The 20,292-nt window shown below is 32.6% G+C and overlaps 1 protein-coding gene across 3 annotated transcripts; it reads right to left on the reverse strand.

Annotated features, from left to right (window-relative positions):
* Nucleotides 1-1,762: 1,762 nt before the first annotated feature.
* LOC145053124 (serine carboxypeptidase-like 10) lies at nucleotides 1,763-17,500 on the reverse strand. Of its 3 annotated transcripts, none has more exons than XM_079001114.1 (15): nucleotides 17,365-17,500; nucleotides 16,849-17,019; nucleotides 16,290-16,435; nucleotides 15,695-15,771; nucleotides 15,458-15,580; nucleotides 15,200-15,302; nucleotides 15,025-15,062; nucleotides 14,824-14,925; nucleotides 14,658-14,744; nucleotides 14,409-14,555; nucleotides 3,249-3,320; nucleotides 3,028-3,176; nucleotides 2,487-2,600; nucleotides 2,335-2,389; nucleotides 1,763-1,940 (listed from the first exon to the last, which is right to left on the reverse strand). In XM_079001114.1, the coding sequence occupies exons 1-15, from the start codon at nucleotides 17,481-17,483 to the stop codon at nucleotides 1,857-1,859; spliced, it is 1,587 nt and encodes a 528-aa protein (XP_078857240.1). In that variant the 5' UTR covers nucleotides 17,484-17,500; the 3' UTR covers nucleotides 1,763-1,856. The 3 variants fall into 3 exon arrangements, with proteins under 3 accessions (XP_078857240.1, XP_078857239.1, XP_078857241.1); XM_079001113.1 differs by having other exon boundaries at nucleotides 16,849-17,022; XM_079001115.1 differs by lacking the exon at nucleotides 2,487-2,600 and having other exon boundaries at nucleotides 16,849-17,022.
* Between the last annotated feature and the right edge of the window lie 2,792 nt (nucleotides 17,501-20,292).

A 20,292-nucleotide genomic window follows, 5' to 3' on the forward strand; every position in this document is an offset into this window, starting at 1 on the left:
GTAATTAAGTTGTATGAACATCTCTTAGTTATTAATTTCATATGATTTATTGTGACCACATAGTTGTATGTCTAGGAATAACGAATGTGAAACTAGAATTAATTAGAAGATAGGTAAGTTAATGTGTGAGATTGTTTGATGAACATCAGCAATAGGTTAAGTGAAGGGTCAATTTAATTAACCATTACAAGTCTTACTTAACCCGAATCAATAATCTAGGAAACCCGTTAATTTAGATAACTGGCCATTGCTTGAGTTAATTTGTTTTCTAAGAATTAGAAATAGCGAACGTGAACCTAATTATCTTAATCGGTAGCCAATGAAGAATTAATCCGATACATCGAAATCTTCCATGGGAACAAATGAGTCGAACCTAAACAGAAGTCCTCTTTACTATTGAATTTAGTTGGTAATTAATTGTTTTAGTTGCTAGTTAATTTATTTGTGTGTTGGTTATTCTAATTAAGTTTCTAGTCTTGTAAAACTAGAGAAAACCCCCTTTATATTACTTATTTTATTTAGATAATATTAGCATTTATTTTAATTGTTTACCGTTCCCTGTGTTCGATACCCTACTTGCTTCAACTATATTATTAATCGATAGGTACACTGCCTTTCGTGTGTTTGTCTTTGTGTTTAAGTTAGTAGGATTAAAACTTAGTTCGTTTCACACACATCAACCACAAAAGAATTTAAATGCAAATACAATATGCAATCAAGAAGGCCGTAAAGTACAGTGTACTCCGTAATGTATAGATCTGTAGAAAAGGCCAAAAGGGGCTTAAGACATAAATACTATAATACCCTGAAATGATTTATTTAATGATTTATTTTTTCCTAAATTCCTATTGGTGCATTCATGCACACAATAGTTGCTAGAAACATTTGAACCTAGCTCTCTCTCTCTCTCTCTCTCTCTCTCTCTCTCTTTATTAGGGATGAGCATATGGACCGGGGAACCGGCCGGAACCGGAACCCGATGGAACCGGTCGGGCCGGGACCGGGACGTTATTTTTGTGGATTTTTGGAACCGGGAACCGGTAGGAACCGGAACCGATTTAACCGGAACCGGTAGAACCGGAAAAAACCAGTAGAACCGGCAAAAACCGGTACCGTATGATGCTATTTTTCAAGGAGCGATTCCAACATTTGAAGACACGGCAATAACCGGTAGGAACCGGGAACCGGTAGAACCGCCGGGCCGGTTCGGGCCGGTTCGGTCCTTTTGCTCATCCCTACTCTTTATATATATATATATATATATATATATATATATATATATATATATATATATATATATATATATATATATATATATATATATATATATATATATATATATATATATATATATATATATATATTAGTTATTCCAAAATTATCTATGGGCAGCTAACAACACCGACCCCATCCTAGGTCTCCCATATAACCACGCTTTCAAACATCCTAAACAAACATTTATAATGTATTCAAACATCCTAAACAAACATTTCTAATGTAAATCATAAATTTAAGGAATCAAATATCATTAGTCGAAACTAAAGGGCACCATATGTAAATAGTTGTAACCAACTATCTCATTAACTATTGCAAGTGGATATTATAAGAATAATTGGAAGATATTTATTTTTTTTTTAAAATAAACTCATTACAATTGAAAATTTCGAGCCAAAGAAGGCTAAGTTTCATTATTAATAAAAGGTGAATTTACAATGGAAAAAGAAAAAGAAATTATATATAGAACAAAATTAGGATAATCAAATTAAGAAAATTTGTTGAAATTTCATTATAGAAAGTACAAAATAAGTGTGGATGCATACAACATAGAAATTAAACGTTAACTATATGATTGTTACTTAAAGAATGCCATTATCAAGCCACCTCATAAGCATGCTTAAACATTCTTTAGGTTTATACTCCGGAGCTGTATGGCCTCCTCCCTTTAACAACATTAAAAATTGTCAACTATCAAGATCACATCAACTTATTTTTCTTTTGCCTCATGAAATTTTCAAAACATAGGTTCATAATGTTTTTTACTGCATAGTTGGTTTCAGGATAGTATACTTGCATTGGGTTGAAGTTTCAGTAGCTAACAAGTGTGGGAGTGATTCTTTGTGGGCACTCGGTGTTTATGCCAACCACCAATAGATTACTATTTTATGCTCTTTTGATGATATGATATGGTCACGCTCAGTGTTGCTAGGAAAATAATCCTTTTGTATATTTTGTTGTAGTTGTCAAAGTCAACCTCTTTTAGTAAGTCAAACATTGAAATTTTCATGACGCAAGAGAAGCGGTGAGTGAGGAGAGGATATGAGGAAGATATCTCACCTTTACAGTAGCATATGTCAAGTTGTAGTTCTTGTTTGAGTATTTCATGGTGTATCTGTAACAAAATAAGATAACAACATATTTTTTAAAAACAAAATACTTCTATTTTTAACATTCTTAGATGATTAAAAGCCAATGAAAATACAACTAACCCGGCTACTTGTTCATCAACAAAAAAAGGTCTCCAATCATTCACAATTAATAGATTTAACGATTCAATCCAGTTAATCGTAGCCATATATGGAATAACCATGTCATGATCTCCACTGTAAATGTAAAGGTTTGCATTAAAGTTCTCAAAATACCACATTCTTCATGAAAAAGGTCGACAACAAGTGAACTCTAGTTTTATATATAAGTGTTATTGTTCCACCAACATGGCTTACACCAAATATCATGTGAGATATAAATCAAGTAAATAATGGCCCATTAGGTATGTGACATATTGTCAGGTATATAATACATATTACATGGGTACATAAAAGAGTCTAGTGCCCACAAGAAGTTAAATCTACATTAGAATTAAAACCCCCACATTGAAGTTGTTTTGACTCAAATCGTTAACTTTTTTTTTCCATAAATACCACTAGTGAACCAAGTTTTATGCATCATTCGGGGTCAAGTGACTCTAGTTTTAGGTTAAAAAGAATAGATATAAAATAATAGGAGAAAGACATGGATGAAGAGTAACACCTATATACAAGAGCTCGACAATGTTTATCAATAAGCTTTTGATGATAAGAAACTGTACTTATGACATTGTGCGTGTAAGATATTGGTTCCGTATCAGTACTAAAAACCAAGGTTTCATTGCATCGTACCCACTCGATTCCATTTAACTCCTGGTGACCATGAAAAGTATCATATATGATCAAGTTGAATATAAGTAATAGAACTCGTTGTGAACTACAAACCTCACGAATGTGAAGAGCCTCTTGCACATCTCTTCTATTAGCCCATATTGAGGAGTACACATAGTTGTCATCCTGCCACAAGTAAAAAAAAATAAAAAGAATAAATGAATGATACTTGTGAATATCTCATATGTAAATGCATACTACCAAACAAAAATTGCATCTTTTTCTTGTTAAAAAACAAGAAAAGAAAAGCGATAAAACGACACAAAGAATTAACGTGGATGTGACATACAACGAGCAGGATCTAGATAACTCTTCAATTACTCTTGGCTATTTTCAAAGTGCTTACATTGGAATCCATATCTATGAATACTTATAACCATAAAACCCAAAAAACTATTGCGACAAGCCAATAAACAAGAAATATAGAATAACTAAGCAGGTCCAAACATGTATCCCTTTGAAATCACCATTCGGATTTCTTCACTTTGTCTGGGATTGGGTTACTTATTTCACTCATTAAAATCCAAGCCAGACTCTAAAATCTTCACCGTGAATTGAAGTCTGCTTAACGATGAAGGATTCCAAATAGTCATCTCCTTCCTGCTGGTTTGCCTCAAAATGACTTATCTCTTGAGAATATTTGCAAATAGAACTAATACTTGAACTTATTCGTTGCTAGCGCCTTTGTTAACATATTTTTCAGGTTCTCTTTAGTAGCTATATTCAAAATAGAGAACCTATCTTCTTCAAGAACATCATGAATGAAATTCATCATGACATAAATATTCTTTGTTTTATTAGAATAAAATATATTCTTTTCCAGGACTAAAGCAGGATTAAAGCTGGTTGTTACTATACGAAGTATGATTCTCCAACTTCACATCAAGACTCCATGTAACCATGTATCCATATGCATTTTGTAATCCCTACGGTGAATGACATGTAATACACCTCAGTTGTTAACAAGGCAACCCTTAGCTGTAATGTTTCCTTCCAACTAATATCACACCCAAACAAGGTAACAATATAGAATGTAAATGATTGTATATTCATCAAGTGTCCACCACAATATGAGTCTACATAGACAATAAAACCATCACTACCTTTTCTAAGCTAGACATATATTAGGCATTCCTTTTAAGTATCACATAATCCATTGACTGCTTTCCAGGGAGTCTTCCCCAAATTACTCATAAACTTGTTACTTAGTGTATAAGCCATATCAAATCTAGTACAAACATATCATACATAAGGCTTCCAACAACATTGGAATATGGAACTTTTCTCATGTAACATTTCTTCTCATATGTATTTGGTATTGTGTTGTGGTCAAGTTTAAAGTGTGCCACTAAAGGTGTACATACTGATTTGGAGAAGTTCCATATAAATTTGAATGAATATTCATAAGAATTCATTGGAGAAGTTCCATATAAATTTGAATGAATATTCATAAGGATTTATTTGTCATATGCTTACCAGATCTAAAATTCACCATGTGTTGCTTTGCCGTGACACAAGCTTTATAGTATTTCATCTTCCCAGTTATGTCGACCAAGCAATTCATGTTTATCCGAGATTGAAATTCCCTTCTTGCTCATGTGACTCGTCGTTAATGCCATAATTTTGACTATCATCACACTTTTTCAAATATTAACAAACAACCACCTTTCATGTCACTAAGTTATCTTCCAGAAAGTAATCCCATGTTATAGTTTCCTTTTTCATCACCATGAGTGCACTTTTGTGAATTTTAACCGATCATCTTCATCATAATACCTGTGTACATGTTTGAATAAATATTCAACAGAAATCAAATTAATCAGAAGATCTGGAATACACTAGCAATCTAGGTTTTTGACCATACCGTTATGCATTTTAATCTTTAATATGCCATTGTTCTTGATACTCCATATCCCATCATCACCAAACTTTACTATGCCAGTCTGTTTCTTGAAAGAAAAATAGATTGAGTGAGAAAGTCATATGATGAGATACATATTTGTCCAAAATCGAAGTGTCTGCAAAACCAACCATTCATACAGCTATACTGTCACTTATGTCTCATTGCGTTGTGGACAATCCCTTTTGAAGTATCCTTATCTTTACATGATAACATTTAAATTCCATGGATACATTAGACTTAGATCATGAATTTCCCCTGTTTCCACCCTCCCTGTTTTGTATTTTACTGTTGCCAACAAACAAAAAAAGAACTGAAACCCCCTCATTACCAAAAACCCCACGTTTCAGTTCCTTGGACAACAAGGTATCCTTCCGGTCAAAGGTAGTAATCTTTGTTCTACTATATAACATGGTATCAAGAAATTCTCATATAATTTCGACATAGAACACAAAAAAAAAAGATCTTGATCCTCATTTTTGAAGTTACCATCACCACCTTGTATATCAAGAATAATATGACTAACATTGTCCCGATGATCTATTACATCAGTACTTTCTTTCATCGAATGATATACAGATGTTGTTTATGATACAACCAATCCGTGAGAGAGTTATTATAATACTTGTCCCAAAGTTTCTCCCAATGCCCAAAAGCAATTGATTGTGTTGGATTAGTGTCTAAGTCCATAACTATTTTGGTATGTACTTGACCCGATTATGAGCATGGTCCTTTTGGGTTGCCTTCACCATAGCAATATGTAGGATGAATTAAGGAGAGAAAGGTTTAAAATATGATTTATTAATATATTATGAGAATAATATATTAAAGGAGAAATCATATTGTTTAATTAATATTAGTCAAGAATTAATTGTTAATTAATTTTGTGGCTAAAAGAGATTAATTAAACTTAGGGGACTGAAGTTGTAATTATAAGATAATTATAATTGGGCTATGGATCACCTAATAATATATAGGTTGGACGAATTCTATGGGAAGCCCATTAGAAATCGTCCAAGTGATATGATTAAGGAGTCCATGGGCTGCTTAGGGCCTAAGCAGTCAAATTAGGGTTTCCTAGTTGTAAACCCTAATAGCCTACATGTATATAAAGGGACCCTATGCCCCAAAAACGTGGACAAGTCTTCCATTAGGGTTTCCAGCCGTTTTTGGTGCCTCCCCTCTCTTCTCCTCTTCATCCAAGTTGCATAAGGTGTTTGTGACTCCATTAGAGGTGCAGCACTTGAGGCACTAAGCTTTCTAAGGCCTATTCAAGCAAGGAATTAATTGTTATTACTATATAACAATTAAAGGTAATTCTATAAACCCTAATTCAGTTTATAATATGTTAGATCTAAGGTTATTAGTCTTGGATTCAAAGCATGTACAATAGAGAAACCTAGATCCAAGCATTAGGGTTTGTATGAGCACATAGGACTGTTCTTATGCCTAAAACCCATCAGTGGTATCAGAGCCTTGATTGGTTTCAGTTGTATTTGATGCTTATATGTTTTATGAATTTGACAAATTAGGGTTTATGGCATGTAAACCCTAAGGCATGGTGTTTTTCGCAAATTAGGGTTGCAAAACCCTAGTTGGCGATTTTTGATAGGGTTCTTAAATTTTTTTTTTGCCTAGCCTCCAAATTTCGATATTAAGGTTAGGAAACCCTAGGGATTTCGAAAATCCCTTGCCCCCAAAGATAAGATCCCAAGATTTTAGGGATTTGGATATTGCATATCTTGTAATTATCTTTTAAATGTTTAAATTTGGTAATTAAAGATTTTGAATATCCCATCCCATAATTTCGAATTCTAGGGGATTTAAGGGATTAGGTTAAATTAATTGTTTAATTTAAAAGATATCCTTACCTAAGTAAAAGATAATTGTCAATTTAATTAGATAATAATTTCCTTATATGATAAACTTGATTTATTTGAATTATTTGATAGATTATCTTGCAAGAAGTTGAATTAGGTCATATTTAGATAATTACCGATTAATTGGTTAATTATTATTATTTGTAATTTGATCTAGAATGTTCTTGCTTATGTTTTGAAAAGTTTCAAAACTTGCCTTCAAGTTTTGGAATTTAAATTGTTTGACTAAAAGTTTAATTTTGAAATGTTAAATTCTAAAACCCTAGTAATTTGAAAAGTTCAAATCACACCCTTATGGTTTCATTAATTAACTAAAGTGTATAATTAAAAGTGATTTAATAAACCCATAAAGTTTTGGTTTACATTTAATTAAATTAAAAGTATAATTTTACTAAATTAAACCACATAGTATTTTAAAAGTGTAAAATACACCCTATACTATATATAACATTAAAAGTCTAATATTATATATGTATGTGTAAACAGTTAGTCTTACCGTTAGTAGGCCTCATTCACGAAGCTTGTCTATAAGGGGTGTTTAAGGAAATTGCCTATAAAATGGCGATTGAATGGGTATCCACTCTTACCCACCGCACTCTTGACTAGTGGAGGGTCGTTAGCCGAACGGGTAGGATAGGACAGAAACCTTCCATTATAAGTATAATGAAGTACAAAGTAACTAAATGCCTTTTCAAATTCCCAAATCATAGTTACTTTAGGAAAAATGTGAAATTATATGCTAATCCATAGAATTACACTTCGTACCCCTGTCAAACGTTAGTGGAGCGTGTGTGGTTAACCGGCACACTGATTTGGGGATGATATTGGTAGCGAAGGGTGACTCGATGCTTATCATAGATCAATGGAGCGTGTGTGGCTAACTGGCACATTGATTAGATGATTGTAGCATTGAGCGCACCACGTGATTCGTATGGTTATTCACACCTTGTTTGTGATCCTCGGCATCCCAGTCACAAATAGTAGGGCATAATCGAGATTAAACATGCCATTGAAAAGTTCAATGAATCTCAAAAGATCTAGGAGTTTCAATTCATTTAAAACTTAAACTTCCTTTTCGTTTTTCATGGTGGAAATTGGTAAATCGTCATTTACTTACCTTCAGATATTCTGCAACTAGATTACGGCATCCCTCTTCTAGGTTGTAGAGTATTGTGTTGGATCCTAGCTTGATGTTTCATTTGGGTGTTGCATCAAGAATTCTAATCAACTTAACTTGAATTTTCTCCCGTTTTGTAGATGTCTACATCTTACAATGGTCTTCCCAAATCCTTTGGAACAAGCTTTCCAAATGAAGATGACGTTCCGAGATACGATCAAGGAAATGAGAGTCGTGCTTCACTTCCTCCACCTCCTCCAATTATTCTCCCTGACCCACAAGTTCAAAGGCTTGAAAAGTTCAAGCTCACTCAAGCCCTTTTGGCAAGTAAACAAGAAGATGGGAAACCTGTGTGTGCACACGTCTTAGAGATGAAGTCACACATTGATAGGTTAATCATGATGGGTGTCGAGATTTCAAGCGAGTTGGCTGTTGACTGGGTTCTTCAGTCACTTCCTAAATCATATAGTGAGTTCGTTAGAGAGTACTATATGATGGACCACGACGTGACCCTAATTGATCTCACCTATTTGCTTATAGCTGCTGAATCAGCAATGATTTGGCGTGCTGGTCAAGCAAATTTGTCTAGTGAATCAAACTCCCAAACTTCAATGGACACTGGCAACATTGGAAGTCCAGAAAGAACTAAGCCTATGATTGTCCGATGTGCTGTGCCAAAGGAGTCCATTTGCTTTTATTGCCAAGAGAAGGGGCATTGGAGACGAAGCTGCCCTAACTACCTGAAAGATCTAAGAGATGGGAGAGTCAAGATGTATGGCTCTGCTTCAGGTAAAATCCATTATCTAACTCTTTTGAGTTCCTATTCTAGATTCGTAATACATGATGTGATAAGATTACATTTTGATGTTTTGTAGGATCGAAGAAAAGAAAGGAAGCTTGAGGGAAGAAGTGAGCTGAATCTAATCATGAAGAAATGGATTTCGATCACATTACTTGAAGAATGGATTCTTGAGCTACTACTTGGAGTTAGAATAGATTGTTAAGAAATATGTAATAACATTGTTTTTCAATTGAATTGCATTGTAAGGACAAATTTTTTTCCGCAATAAAATGAATTTTGACTTTATCTTATTTATTTATCCTTGCAATGGCATGTATGAAAGAATTAATGTTTGAATGTTTTTATTATTAGCAATAATGGATTTGATTCTTAATTGTGTTATTTGTGGAAATGTCAAAAGTTTACCAAATAGGGAGAGTTTCTCATCGCCCAAGTTTCAATTGGACAGAAACTTGGAATCATGCAATGTGTGTTGCATGATGAATGAAAAAACTTTCACATTTGGGAAACTTAGACTAATTCTTTGGCAAAGTGTCAATTGAAGGACTAGGAGATCGAGTACACTAGGTCGTACGTTGATCAAGTCTACCACAAGAGTGACAAAGATATTCGTCATGATTTACTAAAGTTTAGTAAATATGGTTATACTTATAAGATTGAGTATAATTCTGAGTTAACTGAAATAGTTTCAATCAATAGCAGAACGAATAAGAAGAATCAAGAAGGCAGAAAGATAAAAGTTTCTCCATTCTAAGAAGAAGGGAGAGTACCTTTTATTGTGTTTTATAATGAAGTCTTAATGATTAAGAACCATATATCAATTGATCCTCTAAGTGAGTCTTAGTGCATTTGCATATCTAAGAAGAGGAATCAAGAATTGTAGAAATGGTTAAATCAAAGAGCCAATCATACTTCGTTCCAATATCAAGTCTTGGAGTCATACTCCAAGATTGTGACATTGAATGACAAGTCTTAAGTAGGTTTATAACACTCATCAAATGTGGAATTTGGAAATGTTTTCTTATTCTTGCACATTTGAAATTGGTAAGTTATGCTGTCTTGGATAAGACAAAGACCAACTAGGACCAATTATGTGAAGTGTTTTGTCTTGATAAGAACTACACTAACTCTTGAATATTTGCTTTGTCAAGAAATGTTTCTTGACAAGAGAATCTTATATGTCAAGGAGTCAGTGGGAGTCTTAATGGTCTTGAAAGGTTTCAAGAACAAATCAAGAATAAACCTTATCGATCATCACTAGCACACGACTTGAGGTTTACAACCTATCGTGCTGACAATATTTTGTTTTTGTGCCATTCCAATTGAGTTAATTGCGTATGTGAGTTCTATGAGTTCTCATTTGAATGCATACTAGATCCTTAGTCGATGGAAAGTACATTGATATGTAAGGACAAGTTACTAAACTACTTGGAAGACATGGTGGGCACTCGTGTTACCATAAGGCAAGAAATCAAGATTAAGAAAGTTCAGTCCATATGAGTTTGGATTTGTCGCAAACCTTGGTTTTGGCAAATTCACATGGATAGGAAATCATACACCATAAAATCTAAGTGTCATAAGATTCCCTCCTTCATGAAAATGACTGTGAGGAAATGCTTTCACTAAAAGAGATTTTAAGAAGATAGCGATTGTGAAAATTGTATTCTCAAAATTCGATTATGGTTACGGCATCCCTTTCCATAGTTCGAATTATGAGATTTGGCAATTAGTTTCAACATTTGGAACTTAGTAACATAAGTTCTGAATTGTTTAAACACACATATGAGCTATCTAAGAAAAAGGTGTATAAGGTTAAGAAGCCTAGATAAAGGCTTATCGAAGTATCTGGTATTAGAAATATGAATTTCAGAAATTCAATAGGCATTGTTTTCTGGAAGTTCATTTGTTTTCTGAATACATGTCAAAGCTAGTGGGAGCATAAGTGTTATGCTTATATAATAATAATCATCATGATAGTGGGAGCATAAGTGTTATGCCTGTATGATTATTATGGCAAGTATTGCAAGTTAGCAATATTAATTATAGAAAAACAAAGATTCAATTTGCAAAGTTGCATGGGTTGAAAAATTGTTTTGTTGTAATTAAGGGAGAGAATATTATACTTCGTTTCAAAATCTGAAGCTTAGATTGAGAAATTTTAATATTTTCAGTCAAAGGATACATTGTATGTTCTTAAAATTCGATTATGATTACGGCATCCCTCTTCATAGTTCGAATTGTGAGAACATGACACATAAAATATTATGGCAAAAGATTGGTAAAGTATCATATCTTTATGTGAGACATTATGCATCGTGTCCCATACACTTCGGGTATAGGATCGATTGCAAATGCTATAATAATTTATCATTCTAAAATTTTTCAAATGTCTAGCGCATTAAGAGGGAAAAAGGACTAGAATGGGTTTTTGACTAAAATTATTAAACAACTATCAAAGGACGATCCAAAGTTCGCTGAGGATTGGTCGCTTGTGAGTAGTTGGAAGTATGATATTGGATGGACCATGTCGACATTATTATGAATAGATAAGATTCTATTAAGAATGAGTTGTCATATGGCAAATGTGGAAATGTTTCCATATTAGGAGTTGGATATTGAGGATCTATGTCTAGATTAGAAACTTTTATGCAAGAAGGATGTTCAAAGGAATGTACTTTGAATGTGAGACTTCACGTCTATGGAATTGTCTTGTAACAACTTCTAAGAAAGTACTTTGTAATTTCATTAGCCAAGTCTTGGTGACTTTTGTGCTATGACTTTACGAAAGGATCGTTGCGTAAAATGTTAGAATCTAGCATATTCTAATAGTAGCAAAGAACCTTGTGTTCTTACACTAATGATAAGGATTGGGAATTGTGAAATTAGCATCATTAAAAAAAGGTTTTTCAATTGATCTATTTCACAAAGTAAGGACCATAGGAAACATAGTGTGCATGCTTTATGCATGGGATAACTATTGTTGTAATTCGAGTAATAAGTTGATTTTCTGAAACAGTAAACGATAATAATGAGTAATCAATATGGTGGTTAAATAGAAGTGTTTTATTTACTCTCACAAGTTTGAGGCCATATAGGATTAAGTATTATTGTTATGTTTCAATTTGCATGTTTTGACTTCCATAATAACTAGGTTATTCAAACATCCACAGTCGGTCATACGTTGGGAGTAGGTATGAATGAAGACTGTCATGAATCTGTCTGTAGATTGTCTGAAGTGTTTAGACATAGCACAAGTTTGCTGCAGAGTTCATGAGTGCTTTGATAAGATTAGAGTATTGGATTAAACCCACGCTCACTTGGATCACTTCATGGTTTTATCACGAGTGATTAGTGAGACGATAATATTGTATATTCTTGAAACCGAGACATGTGAGTTGTTATTTGTTGGTCGGTTGCACATTGATAATAAGTAAACGCACCAGTAACTTGGTGTTATAAAACTTATTGTTGTGTGTGACTCGATCAATAAATGCAAGCGAGCATTTGAGTCGAAGTTTATCCATTCCTTTTACCCAAAGTGGGATAAAAGCGATATCTGTGGGCCTCTCGATGATTTAATGATGACACCTAAGCGCTTGGCCAAGCCGGGACTAAGTTGATGTGTTCAATTGTAGTCTGTTGTCAGTCGTCATAAATCGGAAGTCGGGAAACAGTATAGAGAGAATGATTGAAACTCATGTCTTTTGTCTATACGATATATTGAGAATGGAGGAATATATAATCCCTTATCTAGAGGACACGCTATTTGATAAGATCAGAGTTGACAGCGGCTTTTGAAAGCTACGATTGCTGATCAGGTTCTGAAGTCATACGGAAAATAGTTATTAGACTTATCCAAGTGGGAGACTGTTGGATTAGTGTCTAAGTCCATAACTATTTTGGTATGTACTTGACCCGATTATGAGCATGGTCCTTTTGGGTTGCCTTCACCATAGCAATATGTAGGATGAATTAAGGAGAGAAAGGTTTAAAATATGATTTATTAATATATTATGAGAATAATATATTAAAGGAGAAATCATATTGTTTAATTAATATTAGTCAAGAATTAATTGTTAATTAATTTTGTGGCTAAAAGAGATTAATTAAACTTAGGGGACTGAAGTTGTAATTATAAGATAATTATAATTGGGCTATGGATCACCTAATAATATATAGGTTGGACGAATTCTATGGGAAGCCCATTAGAAATCGTCCAAGTGATATGATTAAGGAGTCCATGGGCTGCTTAGGGCCTAAGCAGTCAAATTAGGGTTTCCTAGTTGTAAACCCTAATAGCCTACATGTATATAAAGGGCCCCTATGCCCCAAAAACGTGGACAAGTCTTCCATTAGGGTTTCCAGCCGTTTTTGGTGCCTCCCCTCTCTTCTCCTCTTCATCCAAGTTGCATAAGGTGTTTGTGACTCCATTAGAGGTGCAGCACTTGAGGCACTAAGCTTTCTAAGGCCTATTCAAGCAAGGAATTAATTGTTATTACTATATAACAATTAAAGGTAATTCTATAAACCCTAATTCAGTTTATAATATGTTAGATCTAAGGTTATTAGTCTTGGATTCAAAGCATGTACAATAGAGAAACCTAGATCCAAGTATTAGGGTTTGTATGAGCACATAGGACTGTTCTTATGCCTAAAACCCATCAGATTGGTCCACAACCTCCTATAGCACTTCATCAGTTGCACTATGTGCTTTTGCCAAAACATTTACTTCGCATCGGCCGTCATATCCTTCGGCAATTTTGCCTCTCCTTCCAATGTCACTGCACAACCCTATTGAATAAAGAGCCTTCATCCTCATCTTCCACATCATGTTCATTCGAACATATTTAGCCACTCGAACAACCGAGACTATGATACAAGTTGTGAAGAAAGCAAGCAAAGAAAGCAATAAAACGACATAAAGTATTAACATGGTTTCATTGATGTGACCTACATCCACACATAGGAATCAGAGAAGTCTTTTATTCCTCATGATTGTTTTCAAAGTGATTACACTGGGATCCCTAGCTATAAATACCTATAGCCGTAAACCCTTAAAACTATAGGGCTGAGCCCATAGGATAAGTATTTTTTTAATGTACGGCTTCGAGCCTATTGACTCTTGGTCTACTCCAAACACTTATCCTTTTGAAAATAGCCATTCCTGTTTCTTCACTTTGTTCTAGGTGAGATTAATATCCAAGTCAAACTCTAACATTGGTCTCATTCTAAAAAACACATTTTCTCCTAAATATAAATGAACCATTTAATTCACTAAATCTTTCTTTTAATTTGATCACTCTAACATATTCGAGTTTTGAATGTAAATGAGTTTTTCCTAAAAAAATTGAAATATTACTTTTTGAAAGGATAAAAATGTAAGTTGTTTTGATTTTAATATGTCACTAAAGCTATTGTGTTATTTTAAAAGTAAGTGTCTAATATGATGGTCACAAAACTCAATCACCTTTAATTTATTAGAGACAAAATTAAAAGTTTTTAGATAGAGTAATACACGACACCATTGTTTCTGAACTCGAGGAACATCCGCAGAAGTTTTGTCAAGAGATCTTAAGTCCGTCTTGAAGAGATGAAATTTTAAGGCATTTGAAGTGTCACAAACTGGCTCTAAAATGTGGGGCATGCAAATTCCTTCAAGGAACTGCAAATCGAAATAATAAAGCTTAATTAACCAGAAATATAAAGATTGCGAAACATTAGGTAACAGATAGTATACGATCCATGTTCAAGTCTACTCTGGCACCTTATCTACCACTTGAAGATCATGTACACATCGAGTATTGTTGGGATCCACATTTAAGTACTCTCCATGACAAGTTTCTTTAGTTGACTGCAAAAACATGCACTTTACTTAATTCCTTGATGTATTCAATTATGTACGGGCAGACAACTCAAGTGTATTTATTTACATTGTAGATTGCATCTGATAAAAGTGCCATACGATGAGCAAATGGTATTCTTGAATTGTAGTCACCATTTGTGTCTGCTAGAGGATTACCAATCACATACCCCTATGTTTGAAAACATACATAAATATATCAGGCAAAGCATTTTCAAATCAAGTCATGCACACCAACATTTTTTCAAATGATTGATCGATCAATTCGTACTTTGATGTTGATCTGTGGCCCTTCTCCAACTTCATTACCTACAAAATAGGGAAACAAGAAAGACTTTATTTAGTCAAAAAAATGCTTTAGCAGAATAAACAAGATGGCTGTAAAATTTAGTGAATCATATACTTGTGTTTTTGAAACCATCTTTATAGCAAGTATTTGAATATACCGTTATATATTTCCAAAAGAATCATTGGCACCACTAGGCCAGAGTAGGAATCGGCACAAATATATAATGGATTTTTGAGAAATGTAGGATGGTCCACAAGCCACTGTTAATTTGAATAGACATAGCAAGCAAACATTAATGATCTTAGTTCGTATCTAAAACAAATTTCAAAGACACAAATCGAACATGTGAGTATGCCTTTAAATATGTAAAAGTAATCCTTTAGATTCATCAGGAAATTAACAACCTTATCCTTACCTTCCTTAGAAAATGGTAAATCTGCACTGTTGATAATGTATCATTTGTTATATAAGCTTCGGGAGTTTTTGCATAGGAGAATCCAGACCCGGCAGGTTGATCAAGAAATATAATGTTGGCAGCCTAAAATGTAATACTTGTTTCATTAGTTATATCATGAAGAAACTTGTACTCATTGGCTTGTTGACATCAAACATATTAGAAATTTTAAAACGAAATCAACAAGTAAAAGGATACCTTTGTCCAACTGTGAGGGTTTATCTCGAGCATTACGTTCTCCACAGTGGAATTTACATAGTTAATAGTGAACGGGCCTACAACCAGCAAGAAGTTAAATAAAATCTATCTAAATTTATGATGGAAATACACATAATTTGGCATTAGTTTATGATATTGGCATATTAAGTTAACAGAGAGTATGTGAAACCTTACACATTACTTGCCATGAACTTTTAAATAAAATCTACCATGACACACATGAATTAAGTAACAAACAAAATTAACAACACCGATTTGTTCTCCATCACTTCTAAGGCATATGACAAATCATTTTTGACTAAATCATGGGATTGTCATCTTAAAATGCACTGAAGAACCTTTTGAATGATGGTGAATGGAAATTTTACTCTTTGTTTGCAAATAATGTAAATAACCCGCACACTTCACAGTAATATCAAATTCAAAAATAAATATTTTTAGTATATATATATATATATATATATATATATATATATATATATATATATATATATATATATATATATATATATATATATATATATATATATATATATATATATATATATATAACAACTTCAGATCTTAGAAGTACCTATTTCATACAAAAGGCCAGAAAGACCAGAACAGCCAGGCCCTCCTGTAAGCCAAAGCATGAGAGGGTCGTCTTTTGGGTTTCCTTCTGACTCAACGAAATAGTAAAATAGTTGCACCTCATCATATTCTCCTACCCCAATGTAACTTGAACCATATTGTTGTCTTAAGAGTTAGTATATCTTTCATACTAAATAAAGGATAATAATAACAACAATAACAATATGCACAAAGGTTAAATGCAAGAAATAGCAACGGCATAAATGAATATGTTCATTATAACATTCTACTTCCATATTTTCCTATAATATGGTACTTTGAAAAATCTATCCGGTTATTAAAAGGTCATAAAAAAAACAATTTATGTTTAGTAAGAAAATGATTAAAGGTACAAAGTTAAATTGGTGTAGATTTTTCAGAATATAATGACTTAATAAAATTGAATTAAAGCATAGTTTTATACTAAATTAGAAATATGTTATTTCTTGCATTTAGTCATATATAATGAAACCTTAGTAAATTAAATCAACACATTTTTATTTCAAAGGACAGGGTCTTACCCAGTTTCGAGTGTGAAAGGAAGATCGCCAGGCAAACCTGGCAGAGTCTTAACCAAGAACTGTGATTCAGTAACCTCCAAGAAAACTAGCAGCAATAAAAACACGACACTGCTCCAGTTGTTAAAGCGGATCCATTGTTGAAGATAAGATAGTGACTGTGGTTTCATAGTGCTTCTAAGCAAACAGTAAAAATAAATAAATTATATACACAGGTTAATTTCCATACAACGAGATTTATAAGTTAGAACCATGACTAGCACATTGGTAATAATTTGTCATCAACCACCACCCATTACATGCACAAATGAAGAAATTGCAGTGATCCAATTTCCAAAATATGGGCCCTATTTATGAAAGCTGACATGTTCGTCAAGTTTAAATCTCGATCATGAATTCTGGACAAAAATGGACAGTATAATGTCGCATTTAATATAAATGATACTTTCCACCTATTATCTTTCTTAGGAACTAATAACAAAATCTTATGGTGGAAGCTTGGGAATGTAAATTGTATACCTTATGAATGGAAGTGAAGTGTATGCCATGAACAAAATGAAACAGGTTCCCGCTGATGATCGGACGACTTCCGGCTGACTAGTGTTGTTACTTGTGCAATCTAGTGTTAAACCGACCATAAGAGTTTCTGGATATAGTCTCTAATCGTTAAAGTTGATATAAGAAGTTGTGGACAAAAGAGTCCTATAGCACGTTAATTTTTCAATAGATTCCACGTAGGTATCCACGTTTTAATTGTTATCATTCATTTCCATTTTATAAATACGAAATATGTCACAAATTTCAAATATTTCAATGATCAAAAGCAAAATTGTAAATTAGATGAAATTACCTGAATGGTCGCCATAGTTTAGTGTGAACATTTTGTCCCTTACGAAAATATCTCTCTTTTAATTAAAAGATTAAATCTTTTTAAAACCTTTATTATTCTTTTAAAATAATTATTTGTGCAAAAACACGGTCACATAGTCTTAGTATTTGATATGTTTTTTTAAACAAAAGATTTAAGTAGGAGTGTTGTTCAATTTTAATATCATTACTGTAAATGGTTATCATTCTCATGACCTCCTTAATACACATACACGATAATATATATATATATATATATATATATATATATATATATATATATATATATATATATATATATATATATATATATATATTCAGGTTAATTTGAAACCATACTAATTTTGTAAGACCGTGAGATCAAATCTAAAAATAATATTAAAATACAAAATAAAACCAAAAATTCTTTTTTTTATTATTATTTTCGGAATTTTATTTAACTAAAAAAAAAAAAAAAAATTACCGTTTTTTTTTAATAATACGTGAAATATTATAATAGAATATTACAATATACATATTGTAATATGAGTTTTAGAATGTTTAGAATATTCTATTAGATTTGCCAGATATATAGAATATTCTAAATATTCTACTAAAATATGTAAAAAAAATGTATTTATTTTTTTATTTTTTTGGTATTTTTTTTATTTTTTTTGTTGGAAAATATATATTCCTAAACTAATATTGGAAAAAAAATTTCGAAAATTTTCAATTATGTTGCATTTTAAAAATGTTTTTGTTTTATTTAATAAATGAGTGGCTTAGATTGCGTCTCATAGTCTTACAAAATTAGGTCGTCTCACATGAACCTAACCTTATATATATATATATATATATATATATATATATATATATATATATATATATATATATATATATATATATATATATATATATATATATATATATGGAGGATCAATTATATGGATGGGTTAGATGATTTGTGGCATAATATGTAAATACGCTCAAATCTGATGGGTTTTTGTGTTTAAAATTGAAGGATGTGAGGGTAATCTGGGTAAAATATAATTTGAATAAGATACTGATTATCTAAAGTTATCTCTCTCACGCACAGAAATTCTATGTCCCCCCAAATATCTATGCCTCACATATTTATCGCCTTCCTCGGTTCCTCCTGCCTCCATCAATTGTCATCGTTGCAGATTTTCTGATCAGACAGGTAAACGAAGATGAAGAAAGAGAAATTCGGATGGCTGTGATGGTGGCATTTGTTCTGAGTTACGACGTCTTCCAATCCATAATACCTAATCTTCAAATCATCGATAGCTAATCGGTGAATAAACAAATCGCATCATTCCACAAATCAATATATCTAATATATGCTCGAATCTCCTTCACTACCTTCAACGAACCGATATTTCCATTGTTATGACAAGTCTTTCCTCTGTCGACAAGGGACATTGCTGGCTATGAAATTATCGCTTCTATTTCTGGATGATTTTCCAATCAGACGACCAACAACGACTTCCAATCCACAATCGTCAGTCTCTAATCATTGACAACAAATCCATAAATCAACAGATCGACATCGTTCCATAGATCCTGATCTAGTTCACGTGTAAGTCTTCATTCTCCCCTGTCCACTAAAAGTATTTTTCAGAGATGTGAATTAAAAAACAGTTTGATTCCTTCTTCAGATCGCCAGATGTATGCTTGAATTTCGTCTTCATTCATGTTACTTGTCAGTACCTATTTTCTAAAATGAGAACAAACTTCTTAAAATTGTTAACAATTAATCTGATCGTTGAAATATGTTGATGATGCGTTTTTTTTTTATGAATTTGAGTTTAAATGAAAATAGGAACCAAATCATTGACTTGAAATTGTAATGGCCTTGAATAAACATAAGTTTTGTCGAATCAAATCAAATATGAATATGAGAAACCATAATTTGCATAAACTTATTGCCTTAAGGACAAAGATTCAATGAAATCTAATTACGTTAACCTAAATTGAGGAGATCTGTGGCTTTATATTGCATTTCCGTATACATTTTTAATCAATGATTCTTTTTGAGATGATGAAATCATCTCGTATACTCACTGAATTTATAATGAATGGTGGTTATATTTGATATGATGGTGAAACACTATGATACTCATACTTAACAAAATAAGCTATTAATTTGCACAACTGTCATTTCATTCATAACTCTCTGAAATATATTGTTTTGATGATAGTAGTCTATGAAAAAAAATTCATAAATATGTTGCATGTTATTCTCTGTTTTAGGAGATTTATATCTCTTCTTTGGGTAATATTTGTTTTTTATGGTCAGTCACTTATTTGTTATTTAGTCAGCAAGTGATGATAATGAATGAACAAGTTTGTATAAATATTAGATAAATAAAGTACCTTTACAAAGATGTAAAAGTTTGTGTTTGTGGTAAATAGCCATAATGCAACATCAGGGCAATAAGAGCCTAAGTAGACTTTTAAAGACCTCTTAATAATATAAAAGTCAATCATGATATTATAAGTCACATCATCTGGATGATACCCATGTGACATGAATTTTTTGAATTCATTTATCGCTTTTTGACCTTATATTTAATGCAG

This window comes from Lactuca serriola, chromosome 5 (genome assembly GCF_051521515.1).
Source record: "Lactuca serriola cultivar US96UC23 chromosome 5, Lser_US96UC23_V15, whole genome shotgun sequence".
Classification (NCBI taxonomy): domain Eukaryota; kingdom Viridiplantae; phylum Streptophyta; class Magnoliopsida; order Asterales; family Asteraceae; genus Lactuca; species Lactuca serriola.

Coding starts and splice junctions, on each gene's coding strand:
- LOC145053124 (XM_079001113.1), bottom strand. CDS start 17,483: ATGGTCGGTTTAACACTAGATTGCACAAGTAACAACACTAGTCAGCCG. Junction 3,177..3,248: donor AGGCTCTTCACATTCGTGAG/GTTTGTAGTTCA, acceptor CATGGTCACCAG/GAGTTAAATGGAATCGAGTG. Junction 1,941..2,334: donor TGACATATGCTACTGTAAAG/GTGAGATATCTT, acceptor ATGTTGTTAAAG/GGAGGAGGCCATACAGCTCC.